This window comes from Macaca mulatta, chromosome 16 (genome assembly GCF_049350105.2).
Source record: "Macaca mulatta isolate MMU2019108-1 chromosome 16, T2T-MMU8v2.0, whole genome shotgun sequence".
In the NCBI taxonomy this organism is placed as follows: Eukaryota; Metazoa; Chordata; class Mammalia; order Primates; family Cercopithecidae; genus Macaca; species Macaca mulatta.
In genome coordinates this window covers 66,219,392-66,237,942 of record NC_133421.1, presented here as the reverse complement: position 1 = coordinate 66,237,942, position 18,551 = coordinate 66,219,392, and the positions used below count along the sequence as shown (strand labels likewise).

Below are 18,551 nucleotides of genomic sequence, written 5' to 3'. Positions count from 1 at the left end.
GCCTCAGCAGTTTTGATTTAACTTCTGAGCTGCCCTGCACTGATCCTTGGTTAGGGCACTTGGTTTGGAGCAGGTACTGTACATGGAGCTTTGTGTGAAATGCCTTGGGTGACAGAAGTCAGACTCCAGGCTCAAAATCTAGCCTCTGTCTTGAGAAACATAACTGGACACACCTTTCCACCCTCTCATTTTTCCAAAGTGGATATCCATTGTAAGAATTGTTCTTACACCGTGCTGGGCGCGGTGGCTCACACTTGTAATTCGGCACTTTGGGAGGCCGAGGTGGATGGATCACCTGAGGTCAGGAGTTTAAGATTAGCCTGACCAATATGGTGAAACCTCATCTCTACTAAAAATAAAAAAAATTAGCCGGATATGGTGGCAGGCGTCTGTAGTCCCAGCTACTCGGGAGGCTGAGACAGGAGAATCGCTTGAACCCGGGAGGCAGAGGTTGCAGTGAGCCAAGCTTGCACCACTGCACCCCAGCCCGGGTGACAGAGCGAGAATTTGTCTCAAAAAAAAAAAAAAAAAGAACTGTTCCCGCACATCACTTAAGAAGCTTTTGTGGGACACTGACTATGTCTTAGTACCTCTGAGAACCCTTGCATAGAGCCCAACATAGATATCCCCACCAAAAAAAAATGTAGTAAGAGGCAATAATGACTGTAGACGGAACAAAAGAGAGACCAGCAAGGCCTTGTTGACGATAGAGACCTGGAGCCTCCATGACATTAAGGGGTGTCAATCCCGGGTACCCCACGTTCCCACCTCAGCAACATTCTGAGTGATCATATCCCAGGCCGTGGCTGCTTGTGCGTGGTCCCATGCTTCCTGGGGAGCAGCCCTTGTCACATACACCTGGTACATTTGTTTATTCTGGTTATAAATCATTGAGTTGTGGCTGCCTTGTTTTTAGTCACATGTCCCTTTGGGCTTCCAGGGCATCGTGAGAGCAATTCGAGATTACCAGGGCCCCTTGAAGGAGCACGAAGTAACAGTCTTTGTCCGAAGAGGTGGCCCCAACTATCAGGAGGGCTTACGGGTGATGGGAGAAGTCGGTAAGATGGGGACCTTTTCTCTCCCCCTTGCCCTGAGTGTGGGTGACCTTCCTCTTTGGGATTCCTGATTTCTGAGCATCAGTCTTGGGCTCTTTCACTCTCTCTCCACTCCCCTTCCTGGGTATGCAGTTTGGGTTTCCATTCCCTGTCCCAACACAGAGTGCTGTCCTAAACTTTGGTGTGGTCAGGAAAGCATTTTCATTCAGCTCTACACTCAACAGATATTTATTAAAGACCACTCGCTCTGTGCTGGGCTTTGTGCTGGCGATGAGGGTTACAGCCACAAATGGACAGACAGCAAGCCTTCATGGAACAGAGGACGCAAACTGTGGTGTCAGAGGGTGCTGAGTGCCAGGAAGGAAAACAAAGCAGGGAAAGGGAGAATGCGTGTGGGAGGGGCCAGGGCAGCCTTCATCAGGGAGATCAGAAAATGCTTGATCAGGCTGGGTGCGGTGGCTCAAGCCTGTAATCCCAGCACTTTGGGAGGCCGAGACGGGCGGATCACGAGGTCAGGAGATCGAGACCATCCTGGCTAACACAATGAAACCCCGTCTCTACTAAAAATACAAAAAAATTAGCCGGGCGAGGTGGCGGGCGCCTGTAGTCCCAGCTACTCGGGAGGCTGAGGCAGGAGAATGGCGTAAACCCGGGAGGCGGAGCTTGCAGTGAGCCGAGATAGCGCCACTGCACTCCAGCCTGGGCGACAGAGCGAGACTCCGTCTCAAAAAAAAAAAAAAAAAAGGCTTGATCAAACTTGATCAAGGCTGGGCATGGTAGCTCACATACTTTGGGAGGTCGAAGCGGGAGGATCCCTTGAGCTCAGGAGTTCAAGACCAGTCTGGACAACATGGCAAGACCCTGCCTCTACAAAAAAAAAAAAAAAATACAATAATTAGCTGGTCATGGTGGTACACACCTGTAGTCCCAGCTACTTGGGAGGCTGAGGTAGGAGGATCACCTGAACCGGGAGGTCGAGGCTGCAGTGAGCCATGATCATGCCACTGTGCTTCAGCCTGGGTGACAGAGTGAGACCCTGTATCAAAAAAAAAGAAAGAAAGAAAAGAAAGGAAAATTACATTTGAGCAAAGACCTAGAATGAGGGAGCAGCACCATGGTGACTCTTGGAGAGGGAAGGACAAATTCCAATACCTGCAGTGGTAGGGGGCTGGGGCTGAGAGAGTGGCAGTGAGACACTATAGGTCACAGGAGGACTTGGCCATCACTGTGAGATAGTAGGCACAAGAGGTGTTTAAGCAGAGGAACCACATATTTATTATTATTATTATTATTTTGATACAGTGCCTTGCTTTGTCACCCAGGCTGGAGTGCAGTGGTACCATCATAGCTCATTGCAGCCTCGACCTTGTGGGCTCAAGTGATCCTTCCACCTCAACCTCCCAAGTATTGGAGACCACGGGTGCGCACCACCACGCCTGGCTAATTAAAAAAAAAAAATTTGTTGTGAGATAATGTCTCACTGTGTTGCCCAAGCTGATCTCAAACTTGTGGTCTCAAGTGATCCTCTTGGCTTTGCCTCCCAAAGTGCTAGGGTTATAGATGTGAGCCACTACACCCAGCCAAGTGACACAATTTGACTTAGGTTTGAATTGAATAGGGTTAATTTTTTTTTTCTCTCTTTCTTTTCTTTTCTTTTTTTTTTTTATGAGACAGTTTCACTCTGTCGCCCAGGCTGGAGTACAGTGGCGTGATCTCTGCTCACTGCAAGCTCTGCATCCCGGGTCCACGCCATTCTCCTGCCTCAGCCTCCTGAGTAGCCGGGACTACAGGCACCTGCCACCACGCCCGTCTAATTTTTTTTTTTTAATTTTTAGTAGAGACCAGGTTTCACCGTGTTAGCCAGGATGGTCTCAATCTCTTGACCTCGTGATCCACCTGCCTTGGCCTCCCAAAGTGTTGGGATTACAGGCATTTTTTATTTTTTATTTTTTTTGGAGACGGGGTCTCACTGTGTCACCCAGGCTAGAGTGTAGTGGTGTGATCACAGCTTACTGCAACCTCTGCCTCCCAGACTCAAGGGATCCTCCCACCTCAACCTCCTGAGTAGCTGCGACTACAGATGCACACCACAATAAATACAATTTTTGTACAAAAAATTAGCACACGCCTGGCTAATTTTTTTGTAGACGAACTTTTGCCATGTTGCCCAGGCTGGTCTCGAACTCTTGGACTCAAGCGATGCAGCCACCTAGGCCTCCCAAAGTGTTGGGATTACAGGTGTGAGCCTTTTGTTTTATTTTTCATAGAGCTGGTTCAAAGCTGAGGACCTGCTATGTGCAGTGGGGCAGGCCTGGGGATGGCACAGTGAAGTTACCAAATCATGCTCTTAAAATTAGAACATTCCACAAATAAACAGTAGGAGAAGATGCTAGGGGTCTGTCTGTACAAGGAAGAGGGGAGTGTGGCATGGGAGAGAGTGACCGTCAAGGTCAGAGGGGGCCTTTTTCAGGAGACGGCACTTGGGTTGAGCTGGGAGACCAGAGAGCAGCCAGGGGAAGCTCCATGGAGAGTTCCATGCAGACGGAGGAGCAGGGCCAGAGCCCTGGGAGAATGGGCTCAGGGTGTTTAGGAACAGAGACCAAGCACTGGTGGATGCATGTGATGAAGGCTAAGGAAAGCTGGAGAGCTGGGGTCCAGGCTGCGAGCAGGAGAAATACAGGCTCTGATAATTTGGGTACTTGAATCTTGCTATCTTGCCAGTAAATATGTTTCTTGTTTTTGTGTTTTCTTTTGGAGACAAAAGTCTCGCACTATCCCCCAGGCTGGAGTGCAGTGGCGCGATCTCAGCTTGCTTTGCAACCTCTGCCTCCCAGTTTCAAGGGATCCTCCTGCCTGAGCCTCCGAGTAGCTGGGATTACAGGCGCACGCCACCAAGCCTGGCTAATTTTTTGTGTTTTTAGTAGAGACAGAGTTTCACGACGTTGGCCCAGCTAGTCTCAAACTCCTGACCTCAAGTGATCTGCCAGCCTCGGCCTCCCAAAGTGCTGGGATTACAGGTGTAAGCCACTGCACCTGGCATGTTTCTTGTTCTTGTTATCAGGAAGTGGCCTTTAGGAAGCTTTGTCTGGTGGTGAATTATGACAGCTGATTTGCCCTGGATATTGGTCTTGCACTGAATGCGCCAAACACTGATCATGGCTCTAAAAGGGCCTTTGCAGGATCACGTGGACTTGGGCACTTATCTGCGTACTTGAATTATGGATGTTTTTTCCTTCCCTTACAGGGAAGACCACTGGGATCCCCATCCATGTCTTTGGCACGGAGACTCACATGACGGCCATTGTGGGCATGGCCCTGGGCCACCGGCCCATCCCCAACCAGCCACCCACAGCGGCCCACACTGCAAACTTTCTCCTCAACGCCAGCGGGAGCACATCGGTAGGTGCCAGCCTCCCCCAACCTTATGGGAATGAACCATCTCATCTTTTCCACTAGAATACAGTCCTCCTTCTCTGTTGCCTGGGGGCATAGAGGAAATACAGCAGGAGTTAGTGCATGGTTGGTTTTTGGCTCTCTGCCAATTTTTTTCCTGCCCTGATCAAAGTAGTATAATGGAAGGACCAAGGATTTTAAAATTGGAACCAAGTTCAAATTGTGGCCGGGCATGGTGGCTCACGCCTGTAATCCCAGCACTTTGGGAGGCCGAGGCTGGTGGATCACCTAAGGTTAGGAGTTCGAGACCAGCCTGGCCAACATGGTGAAACCGCGTCTCTACTAAAAATACAAAAATTAGCCGGATGTGGTGGTACATGTCTGTAATCCCAGTTACTTGGGAGGCTCAGGCATGAGAATCGTTTGAACCCGGGAGGCAGAGGTTGCAGTGAGCTGTGATGGCGCCATTGCACTCCAGCTCTGGGCAACAGAGCGAGAATTAATCTGAAAAAGAAAAGAAAAGAAAAACTTAAAAATTGTTACTCTCTTACTTTTTGCTGAGAGAGCAACCTTAGCCAGTATTTTGTCCACTCAGGGCCTCAGTTTGCTCATCTGTAACATGGGATAATATTAATTCGTATCTTAGAGGATTGTTAGTACTTTTGGAAGCAGCTTATAAAGAGCATTGCCATGCATAATTTTTATTAGTTTTCTTTGGGGCCTTTGAGGACCAGTGACTTTTTTCCCAGCTGTGACTCTTACCTCTTACTCTCCTTGTCTCACCCCAGACGCCAGCCCCCAGCAGGACAGCATCTTTTTCTGAGTCCAGGGCCGATGAGGTGGCGCCTGCAAAGAAGGCCAAGCCTGCCATGCCACAAGGTAACTCCCTGAGGCTTCAGGCATGTTCCAGGGAGTGGCCTTTCGGTACCCTCTGTATCTCTCTCCCTTTTCCCTTTCCTGCCTGGGCTGGCAGAGGTGGATGAAAAGTGGTTTGGGTTTTGCAATGGGAGTGTGCCTGGGACGCGAGGATGGTATGACTTGAGCCTCCCCTGTGGGCGCTCCTGAGGCGGAGGACCCATGCTGTGCCTGGTCACCTCCATTCCCCCTATTCTCTTCTACCCCTGTGCTTCTTATGGGGGTGTGAACTGGGCAGGGAGGCTGTGGAGGAGATAGGGTTACAGAAATTCCAGGAAGTGGAAAATTCTCTGAGACTCTTCTCCCAAGTGGAGGGCAGACGCCGGGACCCCAGGATGACAGAGCCAGCTCCTACAACAGCAGTTCCCAGCCCACCCCCACCATCCTGGGGCCCTAATAGACATTCCCTCCTCTGAATCCCCAGCAAGAAACACCCTCGCCTGTCAGCCCATCTGTATTTCAACTAATTTTTCTCTCCATGTAGATGTGATTCCTGCCGGCCAGCCCTTGCAGCCAGCTCTACATAAGTGGTGTTAGTTACCCCTGGGCTGGTACACCTGTGCAGCCTCTTCCTGGGACACACTTTGCTTACGGCATTTTGGGAAATAGTGACACTGTCCCAAATCAGCATCTTTATCCACAGCACGGGTCAACCCCATGCTGGCCGATCATCTCATAGTGTTTCGTGGAGACAAAAAGGGATTGGCATTAAGAGGGTGGGACCGTGCCAGCTGGAGAACCCAGAGTTCAAGTCATCCAGCTGTCCCTGCAGAGGGCCTGGGGGAGGCGCTGGTGTTGAGCACACCTGCCCAGCCTTCGTCCTCCTCCTACCCACTCTCTGCCCCTTTGGTCTTTGCTCTTTCTTGCTTCCATTCTGCTTATCGGTGCTTTCACCTCTTCTGCTGGCCTTACTCCGTTGTCCATTGCAGAACAGGAGAGGGATGGTGAGGGCTTTAACCCTGAAAGGCTTGTCCATGGGACCCTTCCCTATTCCCACCCTCTCCCTCCAAAGCCTCCAGCCATCAGTGGGTCACTCAGTTGCCTTGGTCATTTTCTTTGACAGATTCAGTCCCAAGTCCAAGATCCCTGCAAGGTAGGATGCCCCCACCCTGCCCCCACTCCGCGTGTGGCTTTGTTAGCGGGTGACAGTTTTACTGTGTGCTCTGTTTCCCCTCCCCTGGTGGGTTGCAGTGTCGTCTGGTCTATTTTCTGTCCCTGCCTTGGTGTGGCCTGACCCCAAGTCCTAAGTCTTCGCTCTTCCTCCCCTCCTATCCCTGCTCAGTACACGCCCCACTCAGCACTCTCCTCACTGTGTGGCTGTTTCTGGCTCCAGACTTGGGAGGGGGTAGAGACTTTGGAAGGAGCAAGAGCCAGACCCACAGCCCTGGAGAGTGGAGTGGTGTCAAGGAGAGAGTGTCGCCTGGGAAGGAGGGAGCCATCCAACTGAATGGGGAGTGGCAGACAGCCGTGGGCATCTGTCACTGCTGGGTGCAGAAGGGGAGCCACAGGTCACCTCTGCTTCTCATTTACATCTCCTGATGTCATTTTCTCACCTTTTCTGCCTCAGCTTCACCACTGCCAGCTTCATCCTCAGGCTCCAGGGACCAGTTTATCTTTTTCTGGGGGTTGTGGAGGAACAAGAGAGGTGGAGAAGGAGGTAGACAGAAGCGCAGAAGGGTGTGCAGCGGATCTAGAGACTGGGTAATTGGAAGGGGTATGAACATTGTCTGGCGTATGAGGTCACATTTTATAGTGGACACTTCTGTGCATGTGCATTCACCCACTGGCCTAGCTGAGTAGATTAATTGGTTCATAGCATCAGAGCTTCCATTTAACTTTGACATTCACAGCCGTGGAGGCAGGGAAGTCTTTGTTGTCCCCTTGCTAAGGGATGGGGGAGGAGTAATTGGCAGAGTTGATAACCAGCTGGAAAGGCCCGGAATGCAGCCCTCTGGCCACCTGGCTTTAATCCTGATGTTTTTGTCTCTGGAAAAAGTTAAGAGCAGAGTTAGCCCAGTGTGGAAAGAACAGGGACCAGCCCTGGTTCTCCAGGAGCTCTCTGTACTCTGAAGGGGAGGAAGGTTATGAGGAGGGGGCTTATCCTTGTTACTTTCTGGAGTGTGAGAAATAAAAGGAGAGTGCGTCAGGGAGGGAGAGCAGATGATGGCTGAGCGAGCCCTCCCCTCAGTGAGGCCAGAGGAGGCCTGGTGTAGGCGGCATAGCCCCCGGCGCAGAGGTTCTCTTGGGCCTCTCTGCTGCTGGTAAGCTGAGGATACATATACCCTTCAGCTTTGGTTTCTCTGTGCTTGAGGAAGGGCCACTTCACCTCCGCCGTTTCCTGCTGGAGATGCTGGTAGGTTTGTAGATTCCAGGCTTTGTCTTGATTTCTGTAGCTGGCAGGGTAGATAGATCAGAGGCATGTGCACGTGTGTCACCTGTCGGGAGTGACATGATGTAGGCTTCCCCTGAGGATGGTGGGTCATGAACTCACACTTATATTCTCCCTCCTCACTTTCACAGTTGAGCTGCATTTTAAGTGATTATGTAATCCTGGCTCTGATGCTGGATGACCTCGGACCTCAGTCATTTGGCATCTCTGGGCTTCAGTTTCCTGGGACTGGGAAGTGGGGGAACTGGATTAGGTGGCTTCCCTTGTTCTGTGATCTCATGTCTCAGCAGAACCCAGGTGGGTCTAGGTGACAGTAAATTCCAGGTATTTGCAACATCAGGAAACTTCTGCCATGAGAAGCTTAAGGCTGTGATGGGAGGCAGGCCTGTACAGGGATTTAATGAGACCATGAACTTGGTTAGCCAAGCCTGCTCTAGTACAGTAGGTTGATTAATACCAGATGCCACTGGGCTAGATGCATCATTCTCCCTAGGGGAGCTCAGAAACTCCCTGAGGGCTGCTTTCCTCCTCTAGGACTTGCAGGGACCCAGAGGGGAAGGTCAGCTGCCTGAAGTGTGGTAAAAGTCCTTTGCCTTTACGCTAAGGACTGCACTTTTTTTTTTTTTAAATATACTTGCTGCATTAAAATCTTTCTAAAATTTTTGTGAGTACATAGTGGGGGTGCATGAGATATTTTGGTACAGGCGTGCAATGCGTAATAATCACATCATGGAAGGTGTTTTGTTGTTTTTTTTTTTTTTTCCGAGGTGGGGTCTCACTATACTGCAGAGGCTGGTTTCGAATTCCTGGGCTCAAGTGATCCTCCCACCTCAGTCTCCTAAGTAGCTAGGATTCAAGCATGCACCTCTAGGCCCACCTATAGAACTGTACTTCTGCCAGCTCCTTTTGTTCCCTTACCTTTTGTTTTGTTTTGTTTTGTTTTGTTTTGTTTTGTTTTGTTTTGTTTTTTTGAGACAGGGTCTCACTCTGTGGCCCAAGCTGGAGTGCAGTGGTGCGATCTTGGCTCACTACAACCTCCGCCTCCTTGGTTCAAGTGATTGTGTGTTGGTTTCCCAAGAAGCTGGGATTACAGGCACATGCCACCACACAAATTTTTTTTTTTTTTTGAGATGGAGTCCCGGGCTGGAGTGCAGTGGCGCGATCTCAGCTCGCGGCAACCTTTGCCTTCCGGGTTCAAGCGATTCTCCCTGCCTCAGCCTGGGATTACAGGTGCCCACCACTACATCCAGCTAATTTTTGTATTTTTATTAGAGACAGGGTTTCACCATGTTGGCCAGGCTGGTCTTGAACTCTTGAGCTCAAGTGATCTACCGGTGTCAGCCTCCCAAAGTGCTGGAATTACAGGCGTGAGCCACCGCACCTGGCCTGCGCCTTACCTCTTAAGTGCCCACTGGAGGGTCTGTCCAAGAGCACTGTCCTGAGCAGGAAAGAGCCACCTGGTAGAAGGGAGCAGGACAGGAAAAACAGGAGGGCAGGTTGAGGGCACTGGCCCTGTGTAACTAGCTTGCTGCTCCTGCCTTGTGCAGAGCCCTGGCGGGAACCTCAGTTAGCGATAAGGCTGCTGTGTCCTCAGCCCCGGCTGCAGCAAACCTCTTCACTGGACCTACACTGACCTAGAATTAATGCTGATTCAAACCCTAACTGAAGCTGGTTTTATGTCCAGATTTACAGGGTGGTAAGCATTGTTGGGACATCGTTTGTAAGTCCTGAGCCCACCGAAATTGGGAGAGCTAAACATTTTTTTCCAATTACTTTAAAAATAATTTGTCAGGACCTCATTTGCATATAACCTGATGACACACCTTGCCTGGGAAATGAAGCAGGTCCTGTAGGAATTCTCCTGGGCATTTTTGACTGTGGGGCCCTTCTTTCTCTGTTCTTTGCAGAGCTACTTACCAGATAGGCAGGCCCTCTTAGCTTGATTTGCTCTTTCTGCCACCTTCTTCCAGAAAAATCGAGGCACCTCCTCCCCAAGTTTTCAGAATTCTGTCCTCTTGACATTCCTTTACGGTTGTGATGTCCACATCACCCTGTGGACATGGGGCGTGGAGGGGTCTGGCAGGCAGCCCTGGCCCCTGCAGGTCTCCGGGGGGTATGTGTTCTGGGTGCACTCTCTGTGTCTGCCCACCAGGAAAGAGCACCACCCTCTTCAGCCGCCACACCAAGGCCATTGTGTGGGGCATGCAGACCCGGGCCGTGCAAGGCATGCTGGACTTTGACTATGTCTGTTCCCGAGATGAGCCCTCGGTGGCTGCCATGGTCTACCCTTTCACGTGAGTTACCCCATGGTGGGAAGTATCTCCTTCCTCTGCTAAGACAAAGCTTGGGGCTGGGCACAGTGGCTCATGCCTGTAATCCTAGCACTTTGAGAGGTTGAAGTGGGAGAATTGCTTGAGCCCAGGAGTTTGAGACCAGCCCTTGGCAACATAGGGAGACCCCCATCTCTATAGATAATTTAAAAATTAGCTGGGTGTGGTGGTGTGCACCTGTAGTCCCAGCTACTTGGGAGGTTGAGGCAGGAGGATTGCCTGAGCCTTGGAGGTTGAGGTTGCAGTGAACTCTGATTATGCCACTGCACTCCAGCCTGGGTGACAGAGCAAGACCCTGTCTCCAAAAAAAAAAAAAAAAAAAAAGGCAGGGCTTGGGGAGTCAGCGAGCTCATTCCCTTTGCTGGGGAAGGCTTTGCCCATCCTAGAGACAGGGGCGTCAGTATTCCTTTGTCCCTTAGATGAAAATTCTTTGAGGGCAGAGACCATGCCTTTTCTACCTTCTGGGTGAAATTCCTCCCCTCAGCTTCCCCTTCCCCAGTCCTGATAGGTTGAGGATGTCCTAATTCTTTTACTTTCTCACAGTGGGGACCACAAGCAGAAGTTTTACTGGGGGCACAAGGAGATCCTGATCCCTGTCTTCAAGAACATGGCTGATGCCATGAGGAAGCACCCAGAAGTAGATGTGCTTATCAACTTTGCCTCTCTCCGCTCTGCCTATGACAGCACCATGGAGACCATGAACTATGCGCAGGTAGATCACTGGGTGGGGGGTGGGGGTGGGGACATGAACTATGCGCAGGTAGATCACTGGGCTCTGGGGGGTGGAGGGTGGAGACCATGAACTATGCGCAGGTAGATCACTGGGCTCTGGGGGGCGGGGTGTGGGGACCATGAACTATGCGCAGGTAGATCACTGGGCTCTGGGGGGCGGGGGTGGGGACATGAACTATACGCAGGTAGATCACTGGGCTCTGGGGGGCGGGGGGTGGGGACCATGAACTATGCGCAGGTAGATCACTGGGCTCTGGGGGGTGGAGGGTGGAGACCACGAACTATGCGCAGGTAGATCACTGGGTGGGCTCTGGGGGGCGGGGTGTGGGGACATGAACTATGCGCAGGTAGATCACTGGGCGGGGGGTGGGGGTGGGGACCATGAACTATGCGCAGGTAGATCACTGGGTGGGCTCTGGGGGGCGGGGTGTGGGGACCATGTACTATGCGCAGGTAGATCACTGGGCTCTGGGGGTCGGGGGGTGGAGACCATGAACTATGCGCAGATAGATCACTGGGCTCTGGGGGGTGGAGGGTGGAGACCACGAACTATGCGCAGGTAGATCACTGGGTGGGCTCTGGGGGGCGGGGTGTGGGGACCATGAACTCTGCGCAGGTAGATCACTAGGCTCTGGGGGTTGGAGGGTGGAGACCACGAACTCTGCGCAGGTAGATCACTGGGCTCTGGGGGGTGGGGGTGGGGACCACGAACTATGCGCAGGTAGATCACTGGGCTCTGGGGGGCGGGGGGTGGGGACCATGAACTATGAGCAGGTAGATCACTGGGCTCTGGGGGGCGGGGGGTGGGGACCATGAACTATGCGCAGGTAGATCACTGGGCTCTGGGGGGTGGGGGGTGGGGACATGAACTATGCGCAGGTAGATCACTGGGCTCTGGGGGGTGGGGGTGGGGACATGAACTATGTGCAGGTAGATCACTGGGTGGGCTCTGGGGGGTGGGGGTGGAGACCATGAACTATGCGCAGGTAAATCACTGGGCTCTGGGGGGTGGAGGGTGGAGACCATGAACTATGCGCAGGTAGATCACTGGGTGGGCTCTGGGGGGTGGGGGTGGGGACATGAACTATGCACAGGTAGATCACTGGGTGGGCTCTGGGGGGTGGGGGTGGGGACATGAACTATGTGCAGGTAAATCACTGGGCTCTGGGGGGCGGGGGTGGGGACATGAACTATGCGCAGGTAGATCACTGGGTGGGCTCTGGGGGGTGGGGGTGGGGACATGAACTATGTGCAGGTAGATCACTGGGTGGGCTCTGGGGGGCGGGGGGTGGGGACATGAACTATGCACAGGTAGATCACTGGGCCCTCGGGGGTGGAGGGTGGGGAAGCAGGAACGGCTCCTGTATGATGTCCTGTCACTGCTGCCTGGGACAAAGGGCTGGAGATTTGGGAGTAGCCAGTGGTTTGGGTAGAAATGGTTGGAGACACGTGATCTTCACAAGTCAGAATAGTGACCCAGGGCAGGTCAGTCTGGGCAGAGGCTGCTTACCTGGGCTTACAAAGAGGCTGCTCAGGCCTGGGACAGTGGCTCATGCCTGTAATCCTAGGACTTCGGAAGGCAGAGGCAGCAAGATTGCTTGAAGCCAAGAGCTCAAGACCAGCCTAAGCAATAAAGCGAGACCCATTCTCTACAGAAAGTTTAAAAATTAGTCCAGCCAGGCATGGTGACTCACACCTGTTAGTCCCAGCTACTCAGGAGGCTGAGGCAGGAGGATCAATTTATCACCCGGGAGTTCAATACTGCAGTTACCTATGATCATTCCATGGCACTCCAGGCTGAGTGGCAAAGCAAGACCCTGTCTTTAAAAACATTAAATAAAGTAAAATAAAATATACGCTGGGCATGGTGGCTTGTGCCTGTTATTCCAGCATTTTGGGAGGTCAAGGCAAGAAGACTGCTTGAGCCCAGGAGGCCAGTAAAGCAAGACCCTGTCCCTACAAAAAAAGAAAAAAAAAAAATTAGCTGGACATGGTGGCATGTGCTGGCTGAGGCAGGATGATCACTTGAGCCCGGGAGGTCAAGGCTGCAGTGAGTTGTGATCACACCACTGCACTTCAGCCTAGGCAACAGAGTGAGACTCTCTCTAAATAAATAAATGAATAAATAAATAATGTTAAATATATAAATGAGGCGGCTCAGGCTCCACCCCACCCCCACTATATCCTCTCTGTGCTATCCATAACTGGCTTGAAAACCAGGATTGACTGGATGCCGTGGCTTGTGTTTGTTGGGAGGCAGTGGTGGGGGGATTGTTTGAGGCTAGGGGTTCGAGACCAACTTGAACAACACAGCAAGACCTTGTCTCTACTTAAAAAAGGATTAGCCAGGCATGGTGGCACTCACTGGTCCCAGTTACTAGGGAGGCTAAGGTAGGAGGATCGCTTGAGCTCAGGAGGTTGAGGCTGTAGCATGCTGTGATCATGCCATTGCACTCCACCCTGGGCAGCAGAGCAAGATCCAGATCTTGTCTCAAAAACAAAAAAACAAATCAAGATTAAAGCACTTTATTTTATTTATTTATTTATTTTTTGAGACAGGGCCTTACTCTGTCACACAGCCTCCGCCTCCCAGGCTTGAGTGATTCTCGTGCCTCAGCCTCCCGAGTAGCTGGGATTACAGGCACACATGCCACCACACCTGGCTTTTTTTTTTTGTAGAGATGGGGTTCCACCATGTTGGCCAGACTGGTCTTGAACTTCTGGCCTCAAGTGATCCACTCACCTTGGCCTCCCAAAGTGCTGGGATTACAGGAGTGAGCCACTGCACCCGGCCTATTTTAATTAATTAATTTTTTTTTTTAATCTGTCAGCTTCCTAAGCCAGAGGAGGCCCAGAGAGACTCCAACATTTCATGATAAAAATATTATATATTTATTATAGAACAGTTTCAGAATACTGATGAATATTGTTTTGTTGAAAATAAATACTTGAGGTCCCATTTCAGAAAAACATGACTGCTACTATGAGAGTGTGTCCTTATCTACACCTTTTTCTAGATTTGAACAAAGGGAATAATACTGTATGCCACTCATATAATCTGCTTTCTTCAGTTGCTCTTTCCACATTAATAAGCATTTATTAGCAGCATCACTTTTGCTTTTGCAAATCTTGTGATGGGCAATCTCGGATTAACATTTGCCTGTATCTTTAATTATTCCCTAAGCATAAATTTCTAGAAGTTGAACTATTGCATCAGAAGGTGCAGGTTTGAGGCTGGGTGCGGTGGCTCACACCTGGAATCCCAGGACTTTGGGAGGCCAAGGTGGGTGGATCATTTGAGGTCAGGAGTTCGAGACCAGCCTAGCCACTGCCTCTACTAAAAATAAAACAGCCAGGTATGGTGGTGGGCACCTGTAGTGCCAGCTACTTGGGAGGCTGAGGCAGGAGAATGACTTGAATCCGGGAGGTGGAAGTTGCAGTGAGCCAAGGTGCTATTGTACTCCAGCCTGGGCAACAAGAGTGAGACTCCATCTCAAAAAAAATAAAATAAAATTAGGATATTGATTATTTTGTTGAAAATTATCACCTGATCCCAGACTGGCTTATTTGAGTTTATGACCAGAGAACATAAAATTGTTTTGATATCTAGAGGAAGTGAAAAAGAAAACACATTTGTTGAAATGGAGTCTCTCTCCGTCACCCAAGCTAGAGTGAGTACAGTGGCAAGATCTGGGTTCACTGCAACCTGCACCTCCCGGGTTCCAGCAATTCTTCTGTCTCAGCCTCCCAAGTAGCTGATACTACAGGCGCCTGCCACCATGCCTGGCTAATTTTTGTATTTTCAATAGAGATGGGGTTTCACCTTTTTGGTCAGGCTGGTCTCGAACTCCAGCCTCAGGTGATCCACCCGCCTCGGCCTCCCAAAGTGTTGGGATTATAGGTGTGAGCCACCGCGCCCGGCTGCTACTTCTTTAGTCTAGGGCAGAGGTTGGCAAACTGCAGCCCAAGGCAAAACCTAGCACATCACCTAGTTTTAGGGTTGTTTTTTGTTTGTTTTTTGAGATGGAATTTTGCTCTTGTTGCCCAGGCTGGAGTGCAGTGGTGCAGTCTCGGCTCATCGCAACCTCTGCCTCCCAGGTTCAAGCGATTCTCCTGCCTCAGCCTCCTGAGTAGCTGGGATTACAGGCATGCACCACTATGCCCAGCTAATGGCTCTCCCTGTGTTGCCCAGGCTGGCCTTGAACTGTTGGGCTCAAGGAATCCACCTGCCTTAGACTCCCAAAGTGCTGGGATTATAGGCATGAGCCACTCCACCTGGCCCCTACAATACTATCTTGACCCTTTATAGAAGTTCGCTGGCCCTGGTTTAGAGCCAAAGAGAGATGATTCCTGGATCCGTCCCATGCCCCTCCCACCCCGTCTCTGGGCTGAGTGTAGAAGCAGCTCATTTCTCTGAAACGCTGACCCTGTCCTATGGGGATGGTGACAAGACTCGGAGGGTACCATGGGGAGAAGCCTTAGATAGCTGCTTTATGAGCAGGCACAGGAGCAGGTAGACAACAGGAGGGTGTGAGCTTTTGGGTGAGAGTGAACGTAGCTGCTATGACTGTAGCAGGGATTCCGAAATATCTGCCTCTGTTGGGTGGATCACTGCGGCGTTAGCTAGTGGAGATCAGTTTCAGCTATCCACCACCTGTGTTTTCAGGAGATGGTTAGAGTGATCAGGAGCAGAGGCCTGTGGGAAGAATGAGATGCATTTTGGTTTTGTTTTTTTGTTTTGTTTTGTTTTTGAGATGGAGTCTCGCTCTATTGCCCAGGCTGGAGTGCAGTGGTGCCATCTCAGCTCACTGCAACCTCCACCTCCTGGGCTCAAGTGATTCTCCTGCCTCAGCCTCCCTAGTAGTTGGGATTACAGGCGCACACCACCATGCCCAGCTAATTTTTGTATTTTTAGTAGAGATGGGGTTTTGCCATGTTGGCCAGGCTGGTCTTGAACTCCTGACCTTAGAAGATCCACCCTCCTTGGTCTCCCAAAGTGCTGGGATTACAAGCATGAGCCACTGCGCCCAGCTGACATGCATATTGTTAACATTACTTTGTTCTTGGACCCTGGAAGGGGACATGGGGAATGGGCCCTTGAACGGTGCTGTCTTGTTGCCCTTTCTGAGGCAGAAAGTTAACGGGAAGGGACTCTTGTCATGCTCTAGATCCGGACCATCGCCATCATAGCCGAAGGCATCCCTGAGGCCCTCACGAGAAAGCTGATCAAGAAGGCGGACCAGAAGGGAGTGACCATCATCGGACCTGCCACTGTGAGCTTCCTGTCCGGAAAGCCTTTTACGTTCGATGCTATCTTATGAAGTTCAGTGCCCTTAGGAAGTTTACTTTTTGACTCTTCTATCTCCCTCCTTGAGAGGGTTCCGGAAGTATTTGTTGAAAATCAGTCTGTCCATTTTTAGCTTTTTTTTTTGAGACAGAGTCTCCCTGCAACGCCTAGGCTGGAGTGCAATGGCGCGATCTTGGCTCACTGCAACCTCTGCTTCCGGGTTCAAGTGATTCTCCTGCCTCAGCCTCCCAAGTAGCTGGGATTACAGGCACCCGCCACCATGCCCAGCTAATTTTTGTATTTTTAGTAGAGACGGGGTTTCACCATGTTGGTCAGGCTGGTCTCAAACTCCTGACGTCGGGTGATCCACCCACCTCAGCCTCCCAAAGTGCTGGAATTACAGGTGTGAGCCAACGCGCCTGGCCCATTTTTAGTTTTTGTTTTGGTTTTTTTTTTTTTGAGATGGAGTCTCATTCTGTTGCCCAGGCTGGAGTGCAGTGGCATGATCTTAGCTCACTGCAACCTCTGCCTCCTGGGTATTTTTTTAAAGGACTCTCTCCCTAGTCCATATCACCTTTATGGTTTCAAGGAGCTAATGAGTAATTTTTTAGTATTTGTCTACCTTCATACAACCATAGCATAGTCTTTGCTAAACCAAAGAATAAACTGCCTGGTGGCCCAAAGTCTTCATATAAGAAGAAATTATTCTTTTTTGGAGGGTAGGGGGGCACAGAGTCTCACTCTGTTGCCCAGGCTAGAGTGCAATGGTGCAATCTTGGCTCACTGCAACTTCCACCTCCTGGGTTCAAGCAATTCCCCTACCTCAGCCTCCCGAGTAGCTGGGACTACAGGCGGCTGCCACCATGCCTGGCTAATTTTTGTATTTTTAGTAGAGGCAGGGTTTCACTGTGTTGGCCAGGCTGGTCTCGAACTCCCGACCTCAAATGATCCACCCGCCTCGGCCTCCCAAAGTCCTGGAGTTACAGGCGTGAGCCACCGTGCTTGGCCTTTGTTTTTTGTTTGTTTGTTTGTTTTGCCTTTGAGATGGAGTCTTGCTCTGTTACCTAGGTGGCCCAGGTAGTGCAGGAGTGCAGTGGCACAATCTTGGCTCACTACAGCCTCTGCCTCCTTGGTTCAAGAAATTCTCCTGCCTCAGCCTCCCGAGGAGCTGGGACTACAGGTGTGAACCACCACGCCTGGCTAATTTTTGTATTTTTAGTAGAGACAAGGTTTCACCATGTTAGCCAGGCTGGTCTCAAACTCCCAACCTCAGGTAATCTGCCCCCTTCAGCCTCCAAAAGTGTTGGGATTGCAGGCGTGAGCCACCATGCCTGGCTGAAATTGTTCTTTGAATTATGTTTTGTTTGTTTTTTTAAGAAGCAGGGTCTCACTGTGTTGCTGGTGTGCAGTGGCTTTTCACTGGTGCGGTTATAGCACACTTCAGCAGCCCTGAACTCCTAAGCTCGAGCAGTCTCCCTGCCTCAGCCTCCTGAGTAGCTTGGATTACGGAAATGTTCCTCTACACCTGGCTTATTTTTACTTTTTTTTTTTTTTTTTTTGAGAAGGAGTCTGGCTCTTTGGCCCGGGCTGGAGTGCAGTGGCCGGATCTCAGCTCACTGCAAGCTCTGCCTTCCGGGTTTACGCCATTCTCCTGCCTCAGCCTCCCGAGTAGCTGGGAACACAGATGCCCGCCACCTCGCCCGGCTAGTTTTTTGTATTTTTTAGTAGAGACGGGGTTTCACCGTGTTAGCCAGGATGGTCTCGATCTCCTGACCTCGTGATCCGCCCGTCTCGGCCTCCCAAAGTGCTGGGATTACAGGCTTGAGCCACCGCGCCCAGCTTGTTTTTACTTCTTACTGTATTAAAAAGTTGAAACTAGTATTTATTTCCAAAGAGCTGAGATTACAGGCCTGAGCCACTGTGCCGGGCTGAGTATATGTATCTGAACCTGAATTAGTGAGCCATGTTTTACAAAGAAGGCTGTCTTTTGTTCTGTATAATGTCTCTTGAGAGAAAGGAGACTTTCCTAAGCAGGAAACCCAATGGGCAAGTGTGATTCCTCTTCGTCATTCTCTCCCCAGCCTGGCCAGAGAGGCAGTAATGCAGGGGCTTTGTGATTCTTCGTGGTGAATCTGGAAGCCACCTTCCTCCCTGATTGTGGTTTCTGACCCCACAGGTTGGAGGCATCAAGCCTGGGTGCTTTAAGATTGGGAACACTGGTGGGATGCTGGACAACATCCTGGCCTCCAAATTGTACCGCCCAGGCAGCGTGGCCTATGTCTCACGTTCTGGAGGCATGTCCAACGAGCTCAACAATATCATCTCTCGGACCACGGATGGCGTCTATGAGGGTGTGGCCATTGGTGGGGACAGGTAATCACCTGGGAAGCCAAGGAGGGGCTTCCCACATTGAGAGCGGCAGGCTAGGAGGTGACGCTGTGTCCTGCAGG

General features: G+C 50.9%; 1 protein-coding gene across 25 annotated transcripts in view; it reads left to right on the top strand.

Annotated features, from left to right (window-relative positions):
* The window catches only part of ACLY (ATP citrate lyase), a 63,912-nt gene that overhangs the window by 27,877 nt on the left and 17,484 nt on the right, over positions 1-18,551 (top strand). For 15 of the 25 annotated variants that reach the window (XR_013406773.1, XM_015119676.3, XM_077971644.1 and 12 more), the window contains 8 exons: positions 941-1,058; positions 4,300-4,454; positions 5,237-5,327; positions 6,427-6,456; positions 9,905-10,046; positions 10,626-10,794; positions 15,983-16,087; positions 18,278-18,474. Coding sequence is in view for 23 of the 25 variants with exons in the window: in XM_015119676.3 (XP_014975162.1) it covers positions 941-1,058; positions 4,300-4,454; positions 5,237-5,327; positions 6,427-6,456; positions 9,905-10,046; positions 10,626-10,794; positions 15,983-16,087; positions 18,278-18,474 (1,007 nt within the window). In the remaining 2 variants the exon portion in view is untranslated. Of the gene's footprint in view, positions 1-916; positions 1,059-4,299; positions 4,455-5,236; positions 5,328-6,426; positions 6,457-9,904; positions 10,047-10,625; positions 10,795-15,982; positions 16,088-18,277; positions 18,475-18,551 lie in introns of all 25 variants that reach the window. The other 10 variants (XR_013406772.1, XM_077971648.1, XM_077971647.1 and 7 more) reach the window with 2 other exon arrangements.